Source organism: Leptonychotes weddellii, chromosome 13 (assembly GCF_054177405.1).
Source record: "Leptonychotes weddellii isolate Sample4059 chromosome 13, ASM5417740v2, whole genome shotgun sequence".
NCBI classification, from domain to species: domain Eukaryota; kingdom Metazoa; phylum Chordata; class Mammalia; order Carnivora; family Phocidae; genus Leptonychotes; species Leptonychotes weddellii.
The window spans coordinates 33,628,508-33,647,012 of NC_138381.1; the positions used below are offsets into that span (position 1 = coordinate 33,628,508).

At 38.5% G+C, this 18,505-nt stretch overlaps 1 protein-coding gene across 7 annotated transcripts in view; it reads left to right on the forward strand.

Annotated features, from left to right (window-relative positions):
* Positions 1 to 64: 64 nt before the first annotated feature.
* The window catches only part of RPRD1A (regulation of nuclear pre-mRNA domain containing 1A), a 72,322-nt gene continuing 53,881 nt past the window's right edge, over positions 65 to 18,505 (forward strand). For 4 of the 7 annotated variants that reach the window (XR_004078373.2, XR_004078374.2, XM_006741740.3 and 1 more), the window contains exon 1: positions 66 to 379. Coding sequence is in view for 4 of the 7 variants with exons in the window: in XM_006741740.3 (XP_006741803.1) it covers positions 229 to 379 (151 nt within the window). In the remaining 3 variants the exon portion in view is untranslated. Of the gene's footprint in view, positions 380 to 18,505 lie in introns of all 7 variants that reach the window. The other 3 variants (XR_004078372.2, XM_006741739.3, XM_031037278.2) reach the window with 2 other exon arrangements.

Below are 18,505 nucleotides of genomic sequence, written 5' to 3' on the forward strand. Positions count from 1 at the left end.
TCCTGCCGCTTGGCCTCGCCTCTTCCGAGGGCGGGGCGTGGATGGGCCCTGACGTCACTGCCGGCCGGACGCCATCTTGCTGGTTTGCGGCCGGTCTTGGATGTGGCGGCAGCGGTGGTGAAGGCGTGGGGAAGGGTGGGGTGAGGGGGCGAGGCCGCGGCGCGGGCGGCTAAACTCTCCTCCCCTTAGCCCCACCGCGTGGGACGGCGTGAACGCGGTATCGGAGGGATGTCAGCCTTCTCTGAGGCGGCGCTGGAGAAGAAGCTGTCGGAGTTAAGCAACTCGCAGCAGAGCGTGCAGACCCTGTCCCTGTGGCTCATCCACCACCGCAAGCACTCGCGGCCCATCGTCACCGTGTGGGAGCGGGAGCTGCGTAAAGGTGAGTCGCCCCGCCACCCGGCCTGTTCCCTGGTGCCGCCGGGCCCCCCTCCCTGCCAGCCCCATTCCCCCAGCGACCCCAGCTCCTTGCTGCCCGGCACCGCCCTACCCGGCGCCCCCGGCTCCCTGGCGTCGGTGGTCCACGGGCTAGGAGGAGCGGCATCCACCGCGCTTCCCGCAGAATCTGCGCTTAGTAGGTATTATTGCATAGGGAATGAAGGATTAAAAACAAAAATAAAAAACTCTTCTGACTTAACACAGTGGCAGTAGTCAGGGGCTCAGGACTCTGTCCCTGATTAGGGCCAGAAATTCAGGCAGTCAGGTATTTTTTTACATTCTGTAGATCATAATGGAGGATAGGGGTGGAAAAGGGAAGTGGAAAGGAAAAAAAAAAAGACTGGTGTGGGCATGGGAGTTAATTCCATCATTTCTATAATACATCAACTCAATCTTGTAAAATTAATAGTGGAATCAGAGTTTTGGAATTGGGGAATCTAAAATTGCATCCATGCATGGTGCAGTGGAAGAACCCTGAATTTGTAGATTTTAGAGGACTAGGATTCGGCGAATTTATTAATGTCTGGATTGCAGTTGCCTCACCTCAAAATGAAGTTCGATTGAGTGATCTAAAGTCCTTTCTTGCTGAGTGATTATATACTTCTAGGGCAGCGTGCTTGTTTTGCAAAACATTACCGCTCCTGTAAATGAAGTTAACTTTTAAGAGCAGTATGTGCTCTCACTAAAATATTCAGAATCATTTCACTTCTGCAGAGCAATTGTATCAGTAAGAACTGATTGTATGTTAGTGTGACTAAAAATAAAAAAAATTTCATTTGCTTAGAGTCTGGGTTTGCACCTTAATTCTTCAATTCACTGGGGAGAGAGAATGGGCACTTGTAGTTATTGTTTCAGACATCCTGATGTATCGATATGATGGTTATTTATTAATTAAGGGTTTTAACAACTGTTATTAATCAAAATAGATGCTTGTTTACTGACCCATATGAAATCTCTATGATGTATTAATATGAGAGCTAAAATGTGGCATTGGCTATAGGGAATGGAGAGCTGTGCTAGTGTATTTGCTTGTGGTTAATCTCTTAGGAGAAATTGACTTAGAGTCCTGTTTTTCAGTTCATGTATAAAGTGTATGTGTATTGGCACTCAAGGAGGAATTCATCTTCTGTGAGTGGTCAGAAGGGTTTGAGAAGCCTTGGTATAAAGGTCTGGAAAATAGCTGTGAATTTTGAAAAGGCAGAAATTGTCTTTGCTCCTCCTCTACTTTACTAGATTTTGAAATAAGCAAAAGGCTTATACTTTGGGGTGGAGGGAATTTTAGAAACACATAGAATCAATAAAGGATTGGTACCCAGACTATCTTAAGAACTACTACAAATCAAAAGAAAAATAGCAATGCTGTTAAAGGCATTTCACATGAGAGAAAACCTGAAAGGCCAATAAATGATACTTAATAATCAGGAAAAAATAAACCAATGAGGTACCACTTTATACCCTTCAGTTTGCAAAAGTAAAAAAGTATGACAATACCAAGAATCGGTGAGGATGAAAAGAAAAATGGAACACTCTTACTTAGTGACCTCGAATGAAGTTGAAGGTACATAGTCTTTGACCTAGCAGTTCTCCTTCTAGGAATGTATCCTAGAAACTAGTACCTGTGCTCAAGAAATTATATTTATTGCACCTTCTTAGCAACAAAATTAGAAACCGTTTAAACATCTCATTAGTTGGGAGTATGGACAAATATATTGTAATATTCATAGAATATAATGCTGACCAACAGTTGTCATGAAACAACATGACTGAATTAAAAAACAACAAACAAGCAAAATGTTGAGCTAAGAAAGCAAGGTGCCATTTGGTAAAGTTTGAAAACATGCAAAAACAATATTCTATTTTCACAGATACCTGTAGTTACAGTTAAAATATGCATAGTGATGATTAACTTCATATTGCAACATAGTGGTTACCATAAGGGAGAGAGGAAGTGAAAATGGATCTCTGTTATCTTGTATTTCATACATTTTTGAAAAATTTGATACATGTGGGAAAATGATAAGATGTGCTATTTACTGGTTTGGGGGATATTTCCATACATTTAAGTGCTTCATAATTAGAAAAAATTAAAGGCATATAAATAGATGTTTTAGGAGGAGCGTGGTGTTGGGTGATGATGGTGATGGTGGAAGTAGTGGTGGTGATGATCAGGCTGCTGCTGCTGCAGTTTTGTTTGGTCTTGGATTATCTGCCAGAAGTTTCTTTTCCTTGACATAACTGTACCTTTGTAGGGCACAGTCTTTGTGTCCTCCCACCCCCACCTCTGCAGTTTTGCTCCTCAGCTTTAGGATCCTGCGTTACCTGTAGCATAATGATAATGAGAATAATTTACTGAATATCAGGGATTGTTTTAGCCGTCTTATGTGATATCATGAATCCTCACATTATCTCTGCAAAATAAGTGTTTATAAAACAAATTGATCAAACTTGAAATAAGGAAGTAGATGAATAAAATCAGTTGAACATTTTATATTAAGCTTGGCATTCTTTAGTTTCTTGAAATGTTTAAAGAAGACAAAAATGTGACACTAGTAGGAAAAATTAGTGTTCGAAATATAAGAATGAGTAGGTAAAATGATAATGTCACACATGGTTAATCATTCAGTTTTGAAGATTTCCTTTCTTGTTCTACCTTCCTTGTTTTTGCCTCCTTTAAAGAGAGAATTTCTGGAGTGGGGATAAGAAAAAGAGAATTTCTGTTTAGAGGGATATACCCCAAGGCCTTTATGAAGACTAAAGTAGCTATAATTTCCCTGAGAAATGCAATAGAGTGTAACCAAAAACGTGAGGATTTTGTTGTTTTGTAACAGCTTTAAAAAAAAAAATTTTTTTTTTTTTTTAAGATTTTATTTATTCGAGAGAGAGAGATCAGGAGCAGGGGGGAAGGGGTAGAGGGAGAAGCAGACTCCCGCTGAGCAGGGAGCCCTGTGTGGGCCTCGATCCCAGGACCCTGGGATCATGACCTGACCTGAAGGCAGATGCTTAACCAGCTGCGCCACCTAGGCACCCTGTAACAGCTTTATTGAGATATAATTAACATATCACACAATCCACTTATTTAAAGCATACAGTTCATTGGTTTTTAGTGTATCATATAGTTGTGAGTCTGCCACCACAATTTTAGTATGTTTTCATCACCCAAAAAGAAACTGCCTTTTAGCCATCATCCCACAACCCCTTCCATCTTCCCCAGCCCTAAGCAACCATTAATTTACTTTGTCTCTATAGATTTGCCTATTCTTAGCATTTCATTAAATGGAAGCATGCAGTATGACATCTTCTGTGATTGACTTCCTTTGGTTAGCATGTTTTCCAGGCTCATCCATGTTGTAGCATTTATCAGTACTTCATTCCTTTTTTTTTTCTTTTTAAGATTTATTTATTTTAGAGAGAGAGTGTGGATGGGAGGGGCAGAGGGAGAGAGAGAGACAGTCTTAAGCAGACTCCCAGCTGAGTATGGAGCCCGATACCGGGCTGGATCTCATGACCTTGAGATCACAACCTGAGCCAAGACCAGGAATCTGACGCTTACCAGACTGTGCTACTCAGGCGCCCCAGTACTTCATTCCTTTTTATGGCCAAACAATAATCCATTATATGAATTTTTTTATTCATCAGTTGATAGACATTTGGGTTGTTTCCATGTTTTGCTATTATGAATAGTAATGCTATGAACATTTGCATACAAGTTTTTGTGTGGCTGTGTTTTCATATTTTTTGGAAATATACCTATGGGTAGAAATGCTAGGTCATATAGGAACTCTGTGTTTAACCTTTTGAAGAACTGCCAGACTGTTTTCCACAGTGACTATCATACATTCCTACGAGCAGTGTATGAGGATCCAGTTTTTCTACATCTCTGCCAAGACTTGTATTATCTGTCTTTTAGATTATAGCCACCCTATTGGGTATAAATTGGTGTATGATTGTGAATTTTATTTGCATTTCCCTGTTAGCTAAGAATGTTGAGCACATTTTCATGTGCTTATTGGCTATTTGTATGTTGTCTTTGGAGAAATGTATGTTCAGATCCCCCCCCCCCTTTTTTTTTAAAGTAGGCTCCACACCCAGCCTGAAGCCCAGTGCAGAGCTTGAACTCACCATCCTGAGATCAAGACCTGAGCTGGGATCAAGAGTTGGACACTTAACCGACTTAGCTACCTGGGCGCCCTGATCCTTACCCATTTTCAAATTGGGTTGTCTTTTTATTAATTGAGTTACAGGTGTTCTTTTTGTATTCTGGATATGAGTCCCTTATCAGATCTATAACTTGCAAATGGCTTTCTCTCATTCAGTGGTTGTTTCTTCACTCTCTTACCTACTCTTTTGAATGCAGTTATTTTAATCTCTGACTCAAGTTTGGGGCTGAATTATAAAACTATTAACATACATCACTTATTAAGTTGTATTTTACATTCATTGCTATGGAAATAATGACCATGAACATACCAGAATTTACAAAACAACACTGATATTTGGGCTCTTATTTGGGCTCTTTTCTACACACAAACAACAAAATTGGGCTCAGTTGGTTAAGCGTTTGACTCTTGGTTTTGGCTGAGGTCATGATCTTGCTGTCATGGGATAGAACCCCACATTGGGCTCTGCCCTCAGTGCCGAGTCTGCTTCAGCTTCTCTCTCCCTCTTTTTTTTTTTTTTTTTAAGATTTTATTTATTTATTTGACAGAGGGAGAGAAAGCACAAGGAGGCAGAGCGGCAGGCAGAGGGAGAGGGAGAAGCAGGCTCTCCACTGAGCAGGGAGCCGGACGTGGGGCTCGATCCCAGGCCCTGGGATCATGACCTGAGGTGAAGGCAGCCGCTTAACCAACTGAGCCACCCAGGCGCCCCTTCTCTCTCCCTCTTATTCCTGCTTACTCACTCACTCTCTTTCTGAAAATAAAAATCTTTTTTTTTTAAGATTTTATTTATTTGACAGGGAGACAGCACACAAACAAGGGGAGCAGCAGAGGGAGAGGGAGAAGTAGGCTCCCCACTGAGCAGGTAGCCCAATGGCGGGGCTCCGTCCCAGGACCCTGGGATCATGACCTGAGCTCAAGGCAGCCACTTAATGGACTGAGCCACCCAGGTGCCCCAAAACAAAAACATTTATTTTTTATTTATTTTTATTTATTTATTTGAGAGAGAGGATGAGAGAGAGAGTGCACATGAGAGGGGGGAGGGTCAGAGGGAGAAGCAGACTTCCCACCGAGCAGGGAGCCCGATGCAGGACTTGATCCTGGGATTCCAGGATCATGACCCGAGCTGAAGGCAGCCGCCCAACCAACTGAGCCACCCAGGAGCCCCCCAAAATGAAAACATTTAAAGTATTTACTTAATAATTACTTATTTTAAAACTACAGTGCTAAATTGATTTCATGTTAATGTAAAGTAACATAATGAAAGATAACTATTTCCTAAAAATATTAGGGAAAGGAGTGACTTACATTTTTGCAAATCTTCATGTCTGTCTTAATTGAAGCCAGCTAGATTCTCATGTCTGCCTTTGCATTTAGTCTTGCTGTATTTTATATCACATGACCTCTGGAATACACCACTCTACACCTGTGAGAGAACTAGAATGAAAAAGGCAAATAGTGTAAAAAAATAAAAGGCAAATCATGTCTTGGTATTGTTGTAAAAATAGTTCTGACTTCATGGACTCTATGAAAATGTCTGGAGGACATTTTGTTTTACGGGTGCACCAAAATTTATATAACCATTACTTTATTTATTTATTTTGATTTTATTTATTTATTTGACAGAGAGAGAGACAGCAAGAGAGGGAACACAAGCAGGGGGAGTGGGAGAGGGAGAAGCAGGCTTCCCGCGGAGCAGGGAGCCCGATGCGGGGCTCGATCCCAGGACCCTGGGATCATGACCTGAGCCGAAGGCAGACGCTTAACGACTGAGCCACCCAGGCGCCCCCAACCATTACTTTATTGATGAACATTTACAACGGATCTGTTTTTTAATCTTAAAATTTATAAATATTAATTTATGTTACTAAGTATTCTAGTTTTTTTTTTCTTAGTCGTTTCAGCTGACTTAAGAGACCATGATAGAAGTGATAGGCATTAGTGTATCACACCATTTTTTAAGTTCATTTTTATCCCCACATATTTGAAATGTCTCTTTTATCATAAGTTTCTCTATGTATTTGGTATATTTCTAGACTGTCATTCTGTTTCATTGGTGTGTCTGTTTATGTACCACTGTCACATTCTTTGGTATGTTTTCATATCTGGTAGGACATCTCCCCACCCCCATCCTTTCTGCCCTGCCCCCTGCAAGTTGGTCTTCCCCCCCACCCCAGTTTTCCTGTGTATTCTTATAAGTTGTATGCCCATCAACAGACATATAATTATTGTTTTATGCATTTGTCTTTTAAATCATATAGGAAACAAAGAGTTACAAACCAAAACATAAGTTAATACTGGTTTTTATATTTACTTATGTAGTTACCTTTATTGATGATCTTTCTATGGCTTCTAGTTATTATCTAATGTCCTTTCATTTCAGCCTGCAGGAGTCCCTTTAGGATTTCTTGTAGGACAGGTCTACTAGTGACAAACTCCCTCAGCTTTTGTTTAGCTTAAAATGTCTTAATTTCTTCAGTATTGAAGGACAATTTTGCCAGGTTTCTTGCAGTTTTTTGTTTTGTTTTGTTCTGTTTTAATATGGCATACCACTTCCTTTTGGCCTCTATAGTTTTTGATCAGAAGTTGGCTTTCAGTCTTATTGAGCTTTCTTTGTGCATGACAGTGAGTCGTTTCTTGCTGCTTTCAAAATTCTTTGTCTTCTGAAAGTTTTTTTATGATATGTCTCAGTGTGGGTCTCTTTGAGTTTATCCTACCTAGAGTTCATTGAGATGCTTGGATTTGTAGATTGATGTCTTTCCTAGATGTGGGGGCATTTTTGGCCATTGTTTCCTCAGATATTCTTTATGCATCTTCCTCTCTTCTGGGATTCCTATAATGTTTATGTTTGTTGTATTGGTGTTGTGCCACAGAGTCCTTTTCTTTATTCTTTTTCTTTCTGCTCTCCAGACTCCATTTCAGTGGTCTTATTTTTAAATTTGCTGAGTCTTCCAACTCTGACATAGTCTGTGGTGTCACCTCCCAAGTACTTTATATGGCTATTGTTATAGCACTTACCGTACAGTATTTTAATGGTTCTGTGCTGAGTTTCTTTCTACTGGAGGACTGAGCCTATTCCTTTGTTGCCTCAGAATCTAGCACAAGGTAGAAACTCAGTAAATATGTGTTGAATGAGTTAATGAATGAATGTTGGAAAGTATGTAGCATCTGAGACTTTTGGAGCTGGAAGGAGTATTACAGAATGTTTTGCTGTTTCTTTTAAAGACAGTGCGTGATTTAGGAACTTCTGACATCTTAAGGCAAATAATGAATTCCAGTTACAGACATTTCCCTTATTGAGAAAGACTTGGAAAATTTCTAGCTTTTTCAGTCTGTCATATTGTTCTGTTCTTCCTATATTTATCAATTCTTAGAGTAGTGTTCTTAAAGTATAGCTGGTGGATCACCAAGATTCTTTTAGGGAGTGTATGAGTCCACAGGGTAAAAATTATTTTCATAATACTTCTAAAACATTTTTCCCCTTTTAACTGTTGACATATGCTGTGATAGTGTAAAAGCCGATGTGAGTGAAAACTGGTAGTACCTAAATATTAATCAAGGTAGAGGGACCACTCTGTACTAAAATTCATTGTGTTTGTCACACCACATTCACAACTAAAAATATATCACATTCCTGACTGCTAATCAAAGCAATTCACATTACTAATTTGTTGTATCTTGATCCTTGAGTGCATATCTATGTGTGTGTGTGTGCGCATGTGTGTGTGTTCACGGCGCACCTTTCTTTATTGTGGTAAAGTATATGTAACATAAAATTTAACATTTTAACCTTTTTTCTTTGTCTTTTTTGTGGTAAGCTATACGTAATATAAATTTACCATTTTAATCATTTTTAAAATGTGCAGTTCAGTGGCATTATGTACTTTCACATTATTTTGCAGCTGGGATCACCATCCATCTCCAGACCTCTTTTCATTTTCCCAAACTGAAACTCCATATCCATTAAAAAATAACTCCCCATTCTCTCCTCTCCTGGCCCCTGGCAACCACCCTTCTACACTCTATGAATTTGACTACTGTAGGTACTTTATATGAGTGAAATAATGTAATTTATTGTGTGTGTGTGTGTGTGTGACTGGCTTATTTAACTTCGTATGTCTGCAAGGTTCATTCATGTTGTAGCATATGCCAAAATTTCTTATCTTTTTAAAGCTGAATAATATTCCATTTTATATATATACCACATTTTATTTATTCATCTGTTGATGACATCTGTTGCTTCTGCCTTATGGCTATTGTGTATAATGGTGTTATGAACATGGGTGTACAAATATCTGTTTGAATAGCTTCTTTATTTCTTTTTAATATGTATCCAGAAGTGGAATTGCTGGGTCATACAATAATTCTATGTTTAATTGTTTGAGGAACCACTATACTGTTTTCTGCAGCAACTGCACCATTTTACATTCCCACTTGCAGTGTACCATGGTTCCAGTTTCTTTTCCTTTTTTTTTTTTAAAGATTTTATTTATTTATTTGTCAGAGAGAGAGAGAGCACAAGCAGGGGAAGCCACAGGCAGAGGGAGAGACAGACTCCCTGCTGAGCAAGGAGCCCAGTGCAGGACTTGATTCCAGAACCCCGGGATCATGACCTGAGCTGGAGGCAGACACTTAACGACTGAGCTACTCAGGTGCTCCTGCTTGGGGTTTTAATTTGTATTTCCATAATGACTAGTGATGGTTCTATGTGTGAGGGTTTATTTCTGGGCTGTTTTGTTCCTTTGATCTATTTGCCTGTATTTATGCCTGTACAATACTATTCCAGTTAGTGTAGCTTTCTAGTAAGTTTTGCAGTCAGGATGTACAAGTCTTCCAACTTTAATTTCTTTTCTAAGATTCTTTTGGCCATTTGATATCACTTGAGAATCTATATGAGTTTTAGGATGGGTTTTTTTATTTCTGCAAAAATGCCGTGGAGAGTGTAAGAGGGTTTCCATTTAATCTGTAGGTCACTTTGAGAGGTATTATCTTATCAGTAGTAAGTCTTCCAACCCGTGGACATGGGATCTATTTGAATTTATTTATGTCTTCTTTCATTTCCTTCAGCAGTGTTTTGTAGTTTTCAATGTACAAGTCTTAACACCTCCTTGGTTAAATTATTTCTAAGTTATTGTTTTTATCTGATTTATAAATGGAATTGTCTTTAGTTTCCTTTTTGGAAACTATTATAATTAATAGAAACTGAATTTTGAGTGCTGATTTTGTATGCTGCAGCTTTGCTAAATAGGTTTGTTTTTTGTGGAATCTTTAAGGTTTTCTACAAGTAAAATCATGTCATCTGTGAATAGATTTTTGGAAAACTTGCATGTGTCACCTTGAGCCCAACAACTTCCCAATATTTTTAAACACTTTTCCAGTGAAATCAATAAGGATATTTACACGTGACTTTTGATACTGCCTAATGAAATGTTTCAATAGTTGGAATGTCTGTATAACTGTGAACCAGTATTTTTCAGAAGACCAGTGCATGATGTTACAAAATTATGCATGAGTAAAAGATCCATTCAAAGAGCCTGGTAGACAAGGATTTTAATGTCATAGTTTTTAAAGTTGATTGATATGTTTTAGGATTCCGTATTGCAATTTAGCATCTTTTTAAAAAATAGAATTTATTGGGTTTTGTTGTAGTTTCAAAAAGAATATCCACAATTATCTGTGATAGTTATTAAAATAGTTGCACTGACTGTATCTGGGTGAAGCCTGCTTTTTTTCATTGCTTCCACTGAAACAACATTATCATGGCTTATTTAATAGAGAGCAGATATGAAAATCCAGCTCTGTTCTGTTGAGCTGAAGATTTGCAAAAATGTAAAACACGACTCTTCATTTTTAAGTTTTGGAAATACTTTTTTTTTTTTTAAAGATTTTATTTATTTGACAGAGAGAGAGAAACAGGCAGAGAGGGAACACAAGCAGGGGAGTGGGAGAGGGAGAAGCAGGCTTCCCGCCGAGCAGGGAGCCCGATGCAGGGCTCGATCCCAGGACCCTGGGATCATGACCTGAGCCGAAGGCAGACGCTTAACGACTGAACCACCCAGGCGCCCCTGGAAATACATTTTTTAAACGTTATGTTAACATCTAATTTTTATTACTACTTTAAAATGAACTAATACATATTTTAAAGTTCTTCTGTTTTAACTTTTAATAAGGTAAGCATTGGTAAATGTAAGCTATGTGAGTAAAATCTCTTTTGTGTTCTCAATAATTTGTAAGAGTATGAAGGGGTCCTGAGAGCAGAAAGTTTGAAAACTGCTCTCAGATTAGTAGAGACCATGAATGTTTTACATTAGTTTTATTTATAATCTTGCCTAGTTTAACATAATAATTGTTTTAATTTTTAAAGTTTTAGCTTTCAGATCCTTTTGGGGTGAAATCAAAGAAATTGCTATTAATGTCTGTAAATAAGTATGTAAATACCATATGAAGTTTCTTCCAGTTACCTTCTTATGGGCAGTGCTTGTGTAGTGATTCTTTAGCCCTGAGACTAGAGGTATTAATGTGAAATTATAAAGAATACTGTATATTTTTAGATAATTGTAGATTCACATTCATTTGTAAGAAATAATACATCCTGTTTAGCCTTTGCCAGCTTTCCCCAGTGGTAACATCATGCAGAACTAGTTTTTGTAATTTCCAAAAAAATAGATATTGAATAAAAAGCCCAGCACAGTTGTGATACTGACATTATTATAGTCAAGATAAAGAACATTTCCATCACCACAGGGAATTTTTTTGTTACCCTTTTATTGCTATTCACTTCACTCCCAGCACACTCCCTACTTATCCTTGGTTTATCCAGTTTTCTATTTTGAATTATGCTTTTTTTACAAAAAGATTATTTGAAAGAGAGAGAGAGAAAGTGTGCATGCATATGAGCCAGGGGGTGGGAGGTCAGAGGGAGAGGGAGAGAAACAGACTCCCTGCTAAGTGTGGAGCCCAGTGCTGGGCTCTGTCCCATGACGCCGAGATCACCACCTGAGCCGAAATCAAGAGTCTGGCGCTTAACTGACTGAACTCCCAGGTGCCCCTGCATTATGCTTTTGATGCCATTTAAGAACCTTGCTTAACCCTGGATTTTGTGGGGGGGGTTTTCCCCTATGTTTTGTTCTAAAATGTTTATATAATTTGCCTAAGTCCATGATATGTTTCGAGTCAATTTTTGTATAAGGTATGAAATTTAGGTCAAGGTTTGGTTTTTGCATGTAGATGTTCAGAATCTCCAGCACTTTGTTCAAAGGCTGTCTTTCTTTCATTGAATTGCTTTTGCACTTTTGTTTAAATTTTTTTTTTTTAAGATTTTATTTATTTATTTGACAGAGAGAGACACAGCAAGAGAGGGAACATAAGCAGGGGGAGTGGGAGAGGGAGAAGCAGGCCTCCTGCCGAGCAGGGAGCCTGATGCGGGGCTCGATCCCAGAGTCCTGGAATCGTGACCTGAGCCGAAGGCAGACGCCTAATGACGAGCCACCCAGGCGCCCCTGCACTTTTGTTTAAATTGACTTGGGCTTCTTTGTGTGACTCTATTTCTGGGTTCTCTATTCTGTTGATCCATATGTCTTCCCTTCCACCAATGAATACCATACATAGTCTTTTTTTTTTTAGATTTTATTTATTTATTTGACAGAGAGAGAGAGGGAGAGAGCACAAGCAAGGGGAGCAGCAGAGGGAGAGGGAGAAGCATGCTCCCGCTGAGCAGGGAGCCTGATGTGGGGCTCGATCCCAGGATCCTGAGATCATGACCGGAGCCGAAGGTAGATGCTTAACCGACTGAGCCACCCAGGCACCCCACCATACATAGTCTTGATTACTGCAACTGTGTATCTTGAAATTGAGTAAACTGGTTCCTTTTATATTTTTTAAAATTGTTTTAGCTATTCTAGTTCCTTTGCTCTTCTATACAGACTTTAGAATAATCTCTTCTATATTAATAAAAGTTATTTGATGGGATTTTGATAAGGGTTCTTTAATGCTATATGTCAGTTTAGGGAGAATTGACATCTTTACTACTTTAAGTCTTCCAGTCCGTAAACATGGCACATCTTTCCATTTCCTTAGATCTTCTTTGATGTTTATAATCAACATTATGTAGTCCTATGTGTGTTTTGTTTTTGCACTTGAGCAGTTTAGCTATTTTGAGCAATTTAAAATGGTATTGTATTTTTAATTTCACTGTCCACATGCTCATTGCTTATATATTCAAATACAAGTGATTTGTAAGTATTTATCTTGTTTTCTGTGACCTTGCTGAACATACTTATTAGTTGTAGGAGTTTTTTTGTAGGTTTCCTTGGGACTTTTCTGTGAAGACAGTCATGTTATCTACAAATGGGTACACTTTTATTTCTTCATCTTTGACCTTTGTGTTTTTCTGTTTCTTACCTTATTGAACTTGCTGGCATTTCAGGCACTGTGTTGAATAAGAATGACGAGAGTGGACATCCTTGTCTTTTTCCTTATTGGGAAAGCAGTCAGTCTTTCACCATTAGAATGTTAGCTGTAGTTTTATTTTTAGATTCTGTATGAAGTTGAGGAAGTTCCTCTCTATTCCTGGTTTTTGAGAGATTTTAAAATAAAATGTCTGAATTTTGTCAAATTCTTTTTTGCATCAGTTGATCATGTGATTTTTCTCTTTAGCCTCTTAATATGCTGTATTATTGATCAATTTTCAGATCTTGAGCCAGATGTACCTCCCTACCATAAACCCCACTTGTTTGTGATTGTGAATTTTTTTTACATATTGCTGAATTCTATTTGCTAATATTTTGTTAAGGATATTTACATCTGTATGTATGAGGACTTTTGCTCCACTTTGTGTATGTTTGTGCGTCTTATTTTGAAATTAGAGTAGCACTGACTTCATAAGGTGAATTGGGGTGTGTTCCCCTATTTCCTGGAAGAACTTGTGTAGAATTTTTAAAATTCTTTAAATGTTTGGTAGAATTATTTGGCAGAAACCATCTGGATCTGGAGATTTCTTTTTTGGGAACTTAAAAATTACATATTCAATTCTCTTAAATGTCACAGGACTATTTAGATTTTCTGTATCATACATTGGGTGAGTTGCTGCAGTTTGTATTTTTTTGAGGCAGTGTAGTCTATTTCACCTAAGTTGTCAAATTTATGTGTCTGGGGTTGTTCATTTTATGCTCTTTGTATCCTTATTGTCCTTTTGATGTCTATACTGATATTTTTGATACTGAAAATATGTGTTTTCCCTTTCTTCCCTTGTCATTCTTGGTAGAAGTTCGTCAGTTCTATCTATATTTTCAAAGAAACAGCTCTTTGATGCTCAACATTACTAATCATTAGGAAAATGCAAATCAAACCACAATGAGGTATCGCCTTCCACCTGTTAGAATGGTCATCATCAAAAAGATAAGAGGTAACAAATGCTGGAGAGGATGTAGAGGAAAGGGAACTCTTGTTGGTGGGATTATAAACTGATACAGTTACTATGGAAAACAGTGTAGAGGATCCTCAAAAAATTAGAAATAGAGCTCCCATATGATACAACAGTTCCACCTCTGGGATGTATCCAAAAGAAATGAAAATGCTAACTTGAGAAGGTATCTGCACCCCCATGTTAATATCAGTATTATTTACAATCTCCAGGACATGGAAACTACCTAAGTATTCATTCTCAAATGAATGGGTAAAGAAATTACTGTATATATACACACTGGAATATTATTCAGCCATAAAAAATGAGGAAATGCTGCCATTTGTGACATGGGTGGACTGGAGGGCATTATACTAAGTGAAATAAGTCAGAGAAAGACAAGTACTGTATGATCTTATTTATATGTCAAATCTTAAAAAAAAAAAAAAAAGCCCTAGAAGCAGAAACTCAGCAAAAAGACATCAAACATGTGGTTACCAGAGGAGGGAGGGGGGTTTGGAAGAAGGGGTCAAAAGGTACAGACTTCCGTTTACAAGGTAAATAGGTACTAGGGCTGTAATGTACAACATGGTGACTAGTTTATCTTGCTGTATTATATAAACGAAAGTCATTAAGAGTAAATCCTAAGAGTTCTCATCATAAGGAGAAAAAAACTTTTTTTGCGTCTGTATGAGATGATGGATGTTAAACTTACTGCAGTAAGCATTTCAAAGCGTATGTAAGTCAGACCATTATGCTGCACACCTTAAACTTGATGTACAATGATGTATGTCAATTAAATCTCAGTAAAACCTGGGGAGAAAACAGCTTTTGTTTCACTGATTTTTTTTTCCTCTACTTTTGTTTTAGTTTCATTAACTTCTGCTTTTATTATTTCCTCTTTCTGTTTTCTTTGGTTAATTTTGCTCTTATTCTAGGTTTTTGAGGTAGGAGTTTAGATTATTGATTTGGGACTTGTTCATCTTTTCTATTATATGCATTTAGTGCTGAAAGTTTCTCATCCCTGCTTCAGTTTTATTCCACAAATTTTGATAGGTTGTATTTTCAGTATATTTGCTTATACTAGTTGAAGCATTCTTATGATGGCTGCCTTAAAATTTTTGTAAGAGAATTCTGATATCTCTGTCTCTGCAGTGTCAGCATCTATTTATAGTCTTTTTTCATTCAGTTTGAGATCCCTTTGGTTCTTGGTATAATGAGTGATACTTGCTTAATCCATATTTTGTGTGAGTGTTATGTTTGAGAATCTGGACTTTATTTAATACTGTTTTATCTGGATTTCTCTGATACTACCCCATCAGGGGAGGGAGGTACTCTTTGTTACTGTTGAGTGCAAATGGGAGTTTGGCAGACATCACAAAGTGGGGGTTAGGAATGTGGTCTTAGGACTGCTGGGCCATTGTGGAAGTCCTAGCTCTCGACTAGGCCTTCTGTGACACCATCCCAGGGGGCAGTGCCTTCTTACTGCTGGGTGGGAATGGAAGTCCAGGCTTCCCTACCTTTGCCTTTTCTGACACCACTCTTGAGAGGTGTTGGGCTCCACATCACAGCCTGGCTTCTCATTTAGCCTTTGTTTAGTGTGGGCGTGGGTGGGGTACAGTTTTTTGTGCTGTTTTATCTTTTTTTTTTCCCCCCTGTGGTATTTGGCTGGAGTAGATTGGTTATTGTCTAAAAGTTTTCTATCTTTCTAGGTTTCCCTTTTCCTGGTCATTTGGCTAGAATGGAAAGATTTGTGTTGGAACTTTTTATGTCGGCACCTGTTAGGATTTCTGGGTTGCTGACTTTTTCAACTCCCAATCTAAGATAAAGGCAAAAAGAAAACTCCAAGAACGCACCTTGTACTATTCTTTGGGTCCCAAGGTCCCTAGCCTGTCTGCCATTCTTTTCTTATGTTTGTTTTATTTATAATGCCCAGGATTTGTAGTTGTACTTTGCAGGAGAAATAGGTAAAACGACATCTCCATCTTCCTGGAAATACAAGTTCCCTACAAACTGGTCTTTATATTGGAACTGGGACACATCATTTGGAACTCTGAGACTAGTATTTTTACTAGTTTTTCTTGTCTTAGATATTATAAGATACTTTCTGGTTTGCATGTTGTATTAGTATTTTAACAAACTTATTTTAATGTAACTATGCTAAATACTTTTAGTTTTTATTGCTTTAAAATACACACTTGTTATAAAATTTAAAACAATACAGTAATATGTTAAATTCCTAAGTAAAAATTCATTGCAAAAAGGCCAGTTATTCCTAGATTAATTTGTAAATTCAGGGCAGTCCAAAAGAAATTTGTTCTTTTACAGGAAATTTAAAGCTAAATCTAGAGGTCATTGGGAAAAGTAAATGTGGAGGAAGAGCAAGGCAATTTTTAATTTTTGTCTTGTAAATTTTGACAATTTTTTTAAAAGATTTTTATTTGACAGAGAGCAAGAGAGAACAAGCAAGGGTAGTGGCAGGGAGAGGGAGAGGGAGAAGTAGGCTCCCCGCTGAGCAGGGAGCCCAGTGTGGGGCTCCATCCCAGGACCCTGAGATCATGACCTGAGCCAAAGGCAGATGCTTAACCGACTGAGCCACCCAGGTGCCTCACGAATTTTGACAATTTTGAAGGGAAAACAGTAAAGGAGATACTGTGTTCTTTTAGGTATCCACATAGCCTTTAAAGGCATTGAAGTTAGAAGAGTATGATGTCAGTACAGGAATAGGAATATGTGTGAAAGGAACAGAGTAGACACGAGGAAACCCATTTTATGTAGGCATTTGGTAAATTAGACACTATATTCATGGGAGAAGGACTGGAATATTACGAATGATTCTTAGATTTCTACTCAATACCATATGTAAAATTAATCAGTTAAAGATAGAACACTGAGAAAAATCAGCTATGGAATCATGTAAGGAAAACATGCATTTAGAGTTCTTTCTAGTCTTGTGTTGTGAAAAGACTTTCTAAATAAGGCCCCAGTGGTCTTATAAGAAATACAAGGGGATCATGACCTGAGCCGAAGGCAGATGCTTAACCGACTGAGCCACCCAGGTGCCCCTATAGTCATTCTTTTTGATGCTCTTTTGCCAGTGGCAGCCTCTTAGAGGGTCACTTGTGTCCTTTGGATACAACCCCTGTAATTTTTTTTTTTTTAAGATTTTTTTTTTTTTTAATTTATTTGAGAGAGAGAGAATGAGAGAGAGCATGAGAGGGAGGAGGGTCAGAGGGAGAAGCAGACTCCCCGCCGAGCAGGGAGCCCGATGCGGGACTCGATCCCGGGACTCCAGGATCATGACCTGAGCTGAAGGCAGTCGCTTAACCAACTGAGCCACCCAGGCGCCCCCAACCCCTGTAATTTTTAAAGAGCTTTCTTGCTTTCTGTCATGACAAGTTATGCCAGGTTATGCCAGGCTCATCTTACACATTTCCTGCTTTTATTGGCAAAATGTGTAGGGACCACAGTATGGGTCCTGGGATTGCTGATTGATTTTAGTGCATTTCTTTGAATGCATTTTATTACTTTAATAATTATTTCATTGGTAAAGGAGATAATAACTTACTTTGTAGGGTTGTTTTGAAGATTAAATTAGATACACAGTAAACTTTCAGAGCAGTGCCTAGTTATAAGAAAATAGTATGTATTTTTTTAATTCAAGTATAATTAGCATACAGTATTATTAGTTTTGGGTGTACAGTATAATTCAGCAATTCTACACAATTCTCAGTGCTCATTGTGGTAAGTGTACTTTTAAACCTCTTTATCTATTTCACCTACCCTCCCACCCACCTCTCCCCAGCAATCATCAGTTTGTTCTCTGTATTTAAGAGTCTGATTTTGTCTCTTTTTTCCCTTTGTTTTGTTTCTTAAATTCCATATGAGTGAAATTATATGGTATTTGTCTTTGACTAATTTAGGATTATACCCTCTAGGTCCATCTGTGTTGTTGCAAATGGCAAGATTTATTCTTCTTTATGGCTGATTAATACTCCACAGTATATCCATCTTTATCCATCAGTGGACACTTGGGTTGCTCCCATATCTTGGCAATTATTTTTTTATTTTTTAAAGATTTTATTTATTTATTTGACAGAGACACAGTGGGAGAGGGAACACAAGCAAGGGGAATGGGAGAGGAAGGAGAAGCAGGTTTCCCGCGGAGCAGGGAGCCCGATGCAGGGCTTGGTCCCAGGACCCTGGGATCATGACCTGAGCCGAAGGCAGATGCTTAACAACTGACTGAGCCACCCAGGTGCCCTGGCATTATTTTTTTAAAAGATTTATGTATTTATTTATTTAGAGAGAGTGTGTGAGAGAGTGGGGGGAGGGGTAGAAGTAGAGGGAGAAAAATCTCAAGCACTCTCCCCGCTGAGCATGGACATGGGGCTCGATTTCATAACCCTGAGAGAATGACCTGAGCTGAAATCAAGAGTTGGATGCTCAACCTACTGAGCAACCCAGGTGCCCCCATATCTTGGCTATTGTAAATAATGCTGCAATAAACATAGGG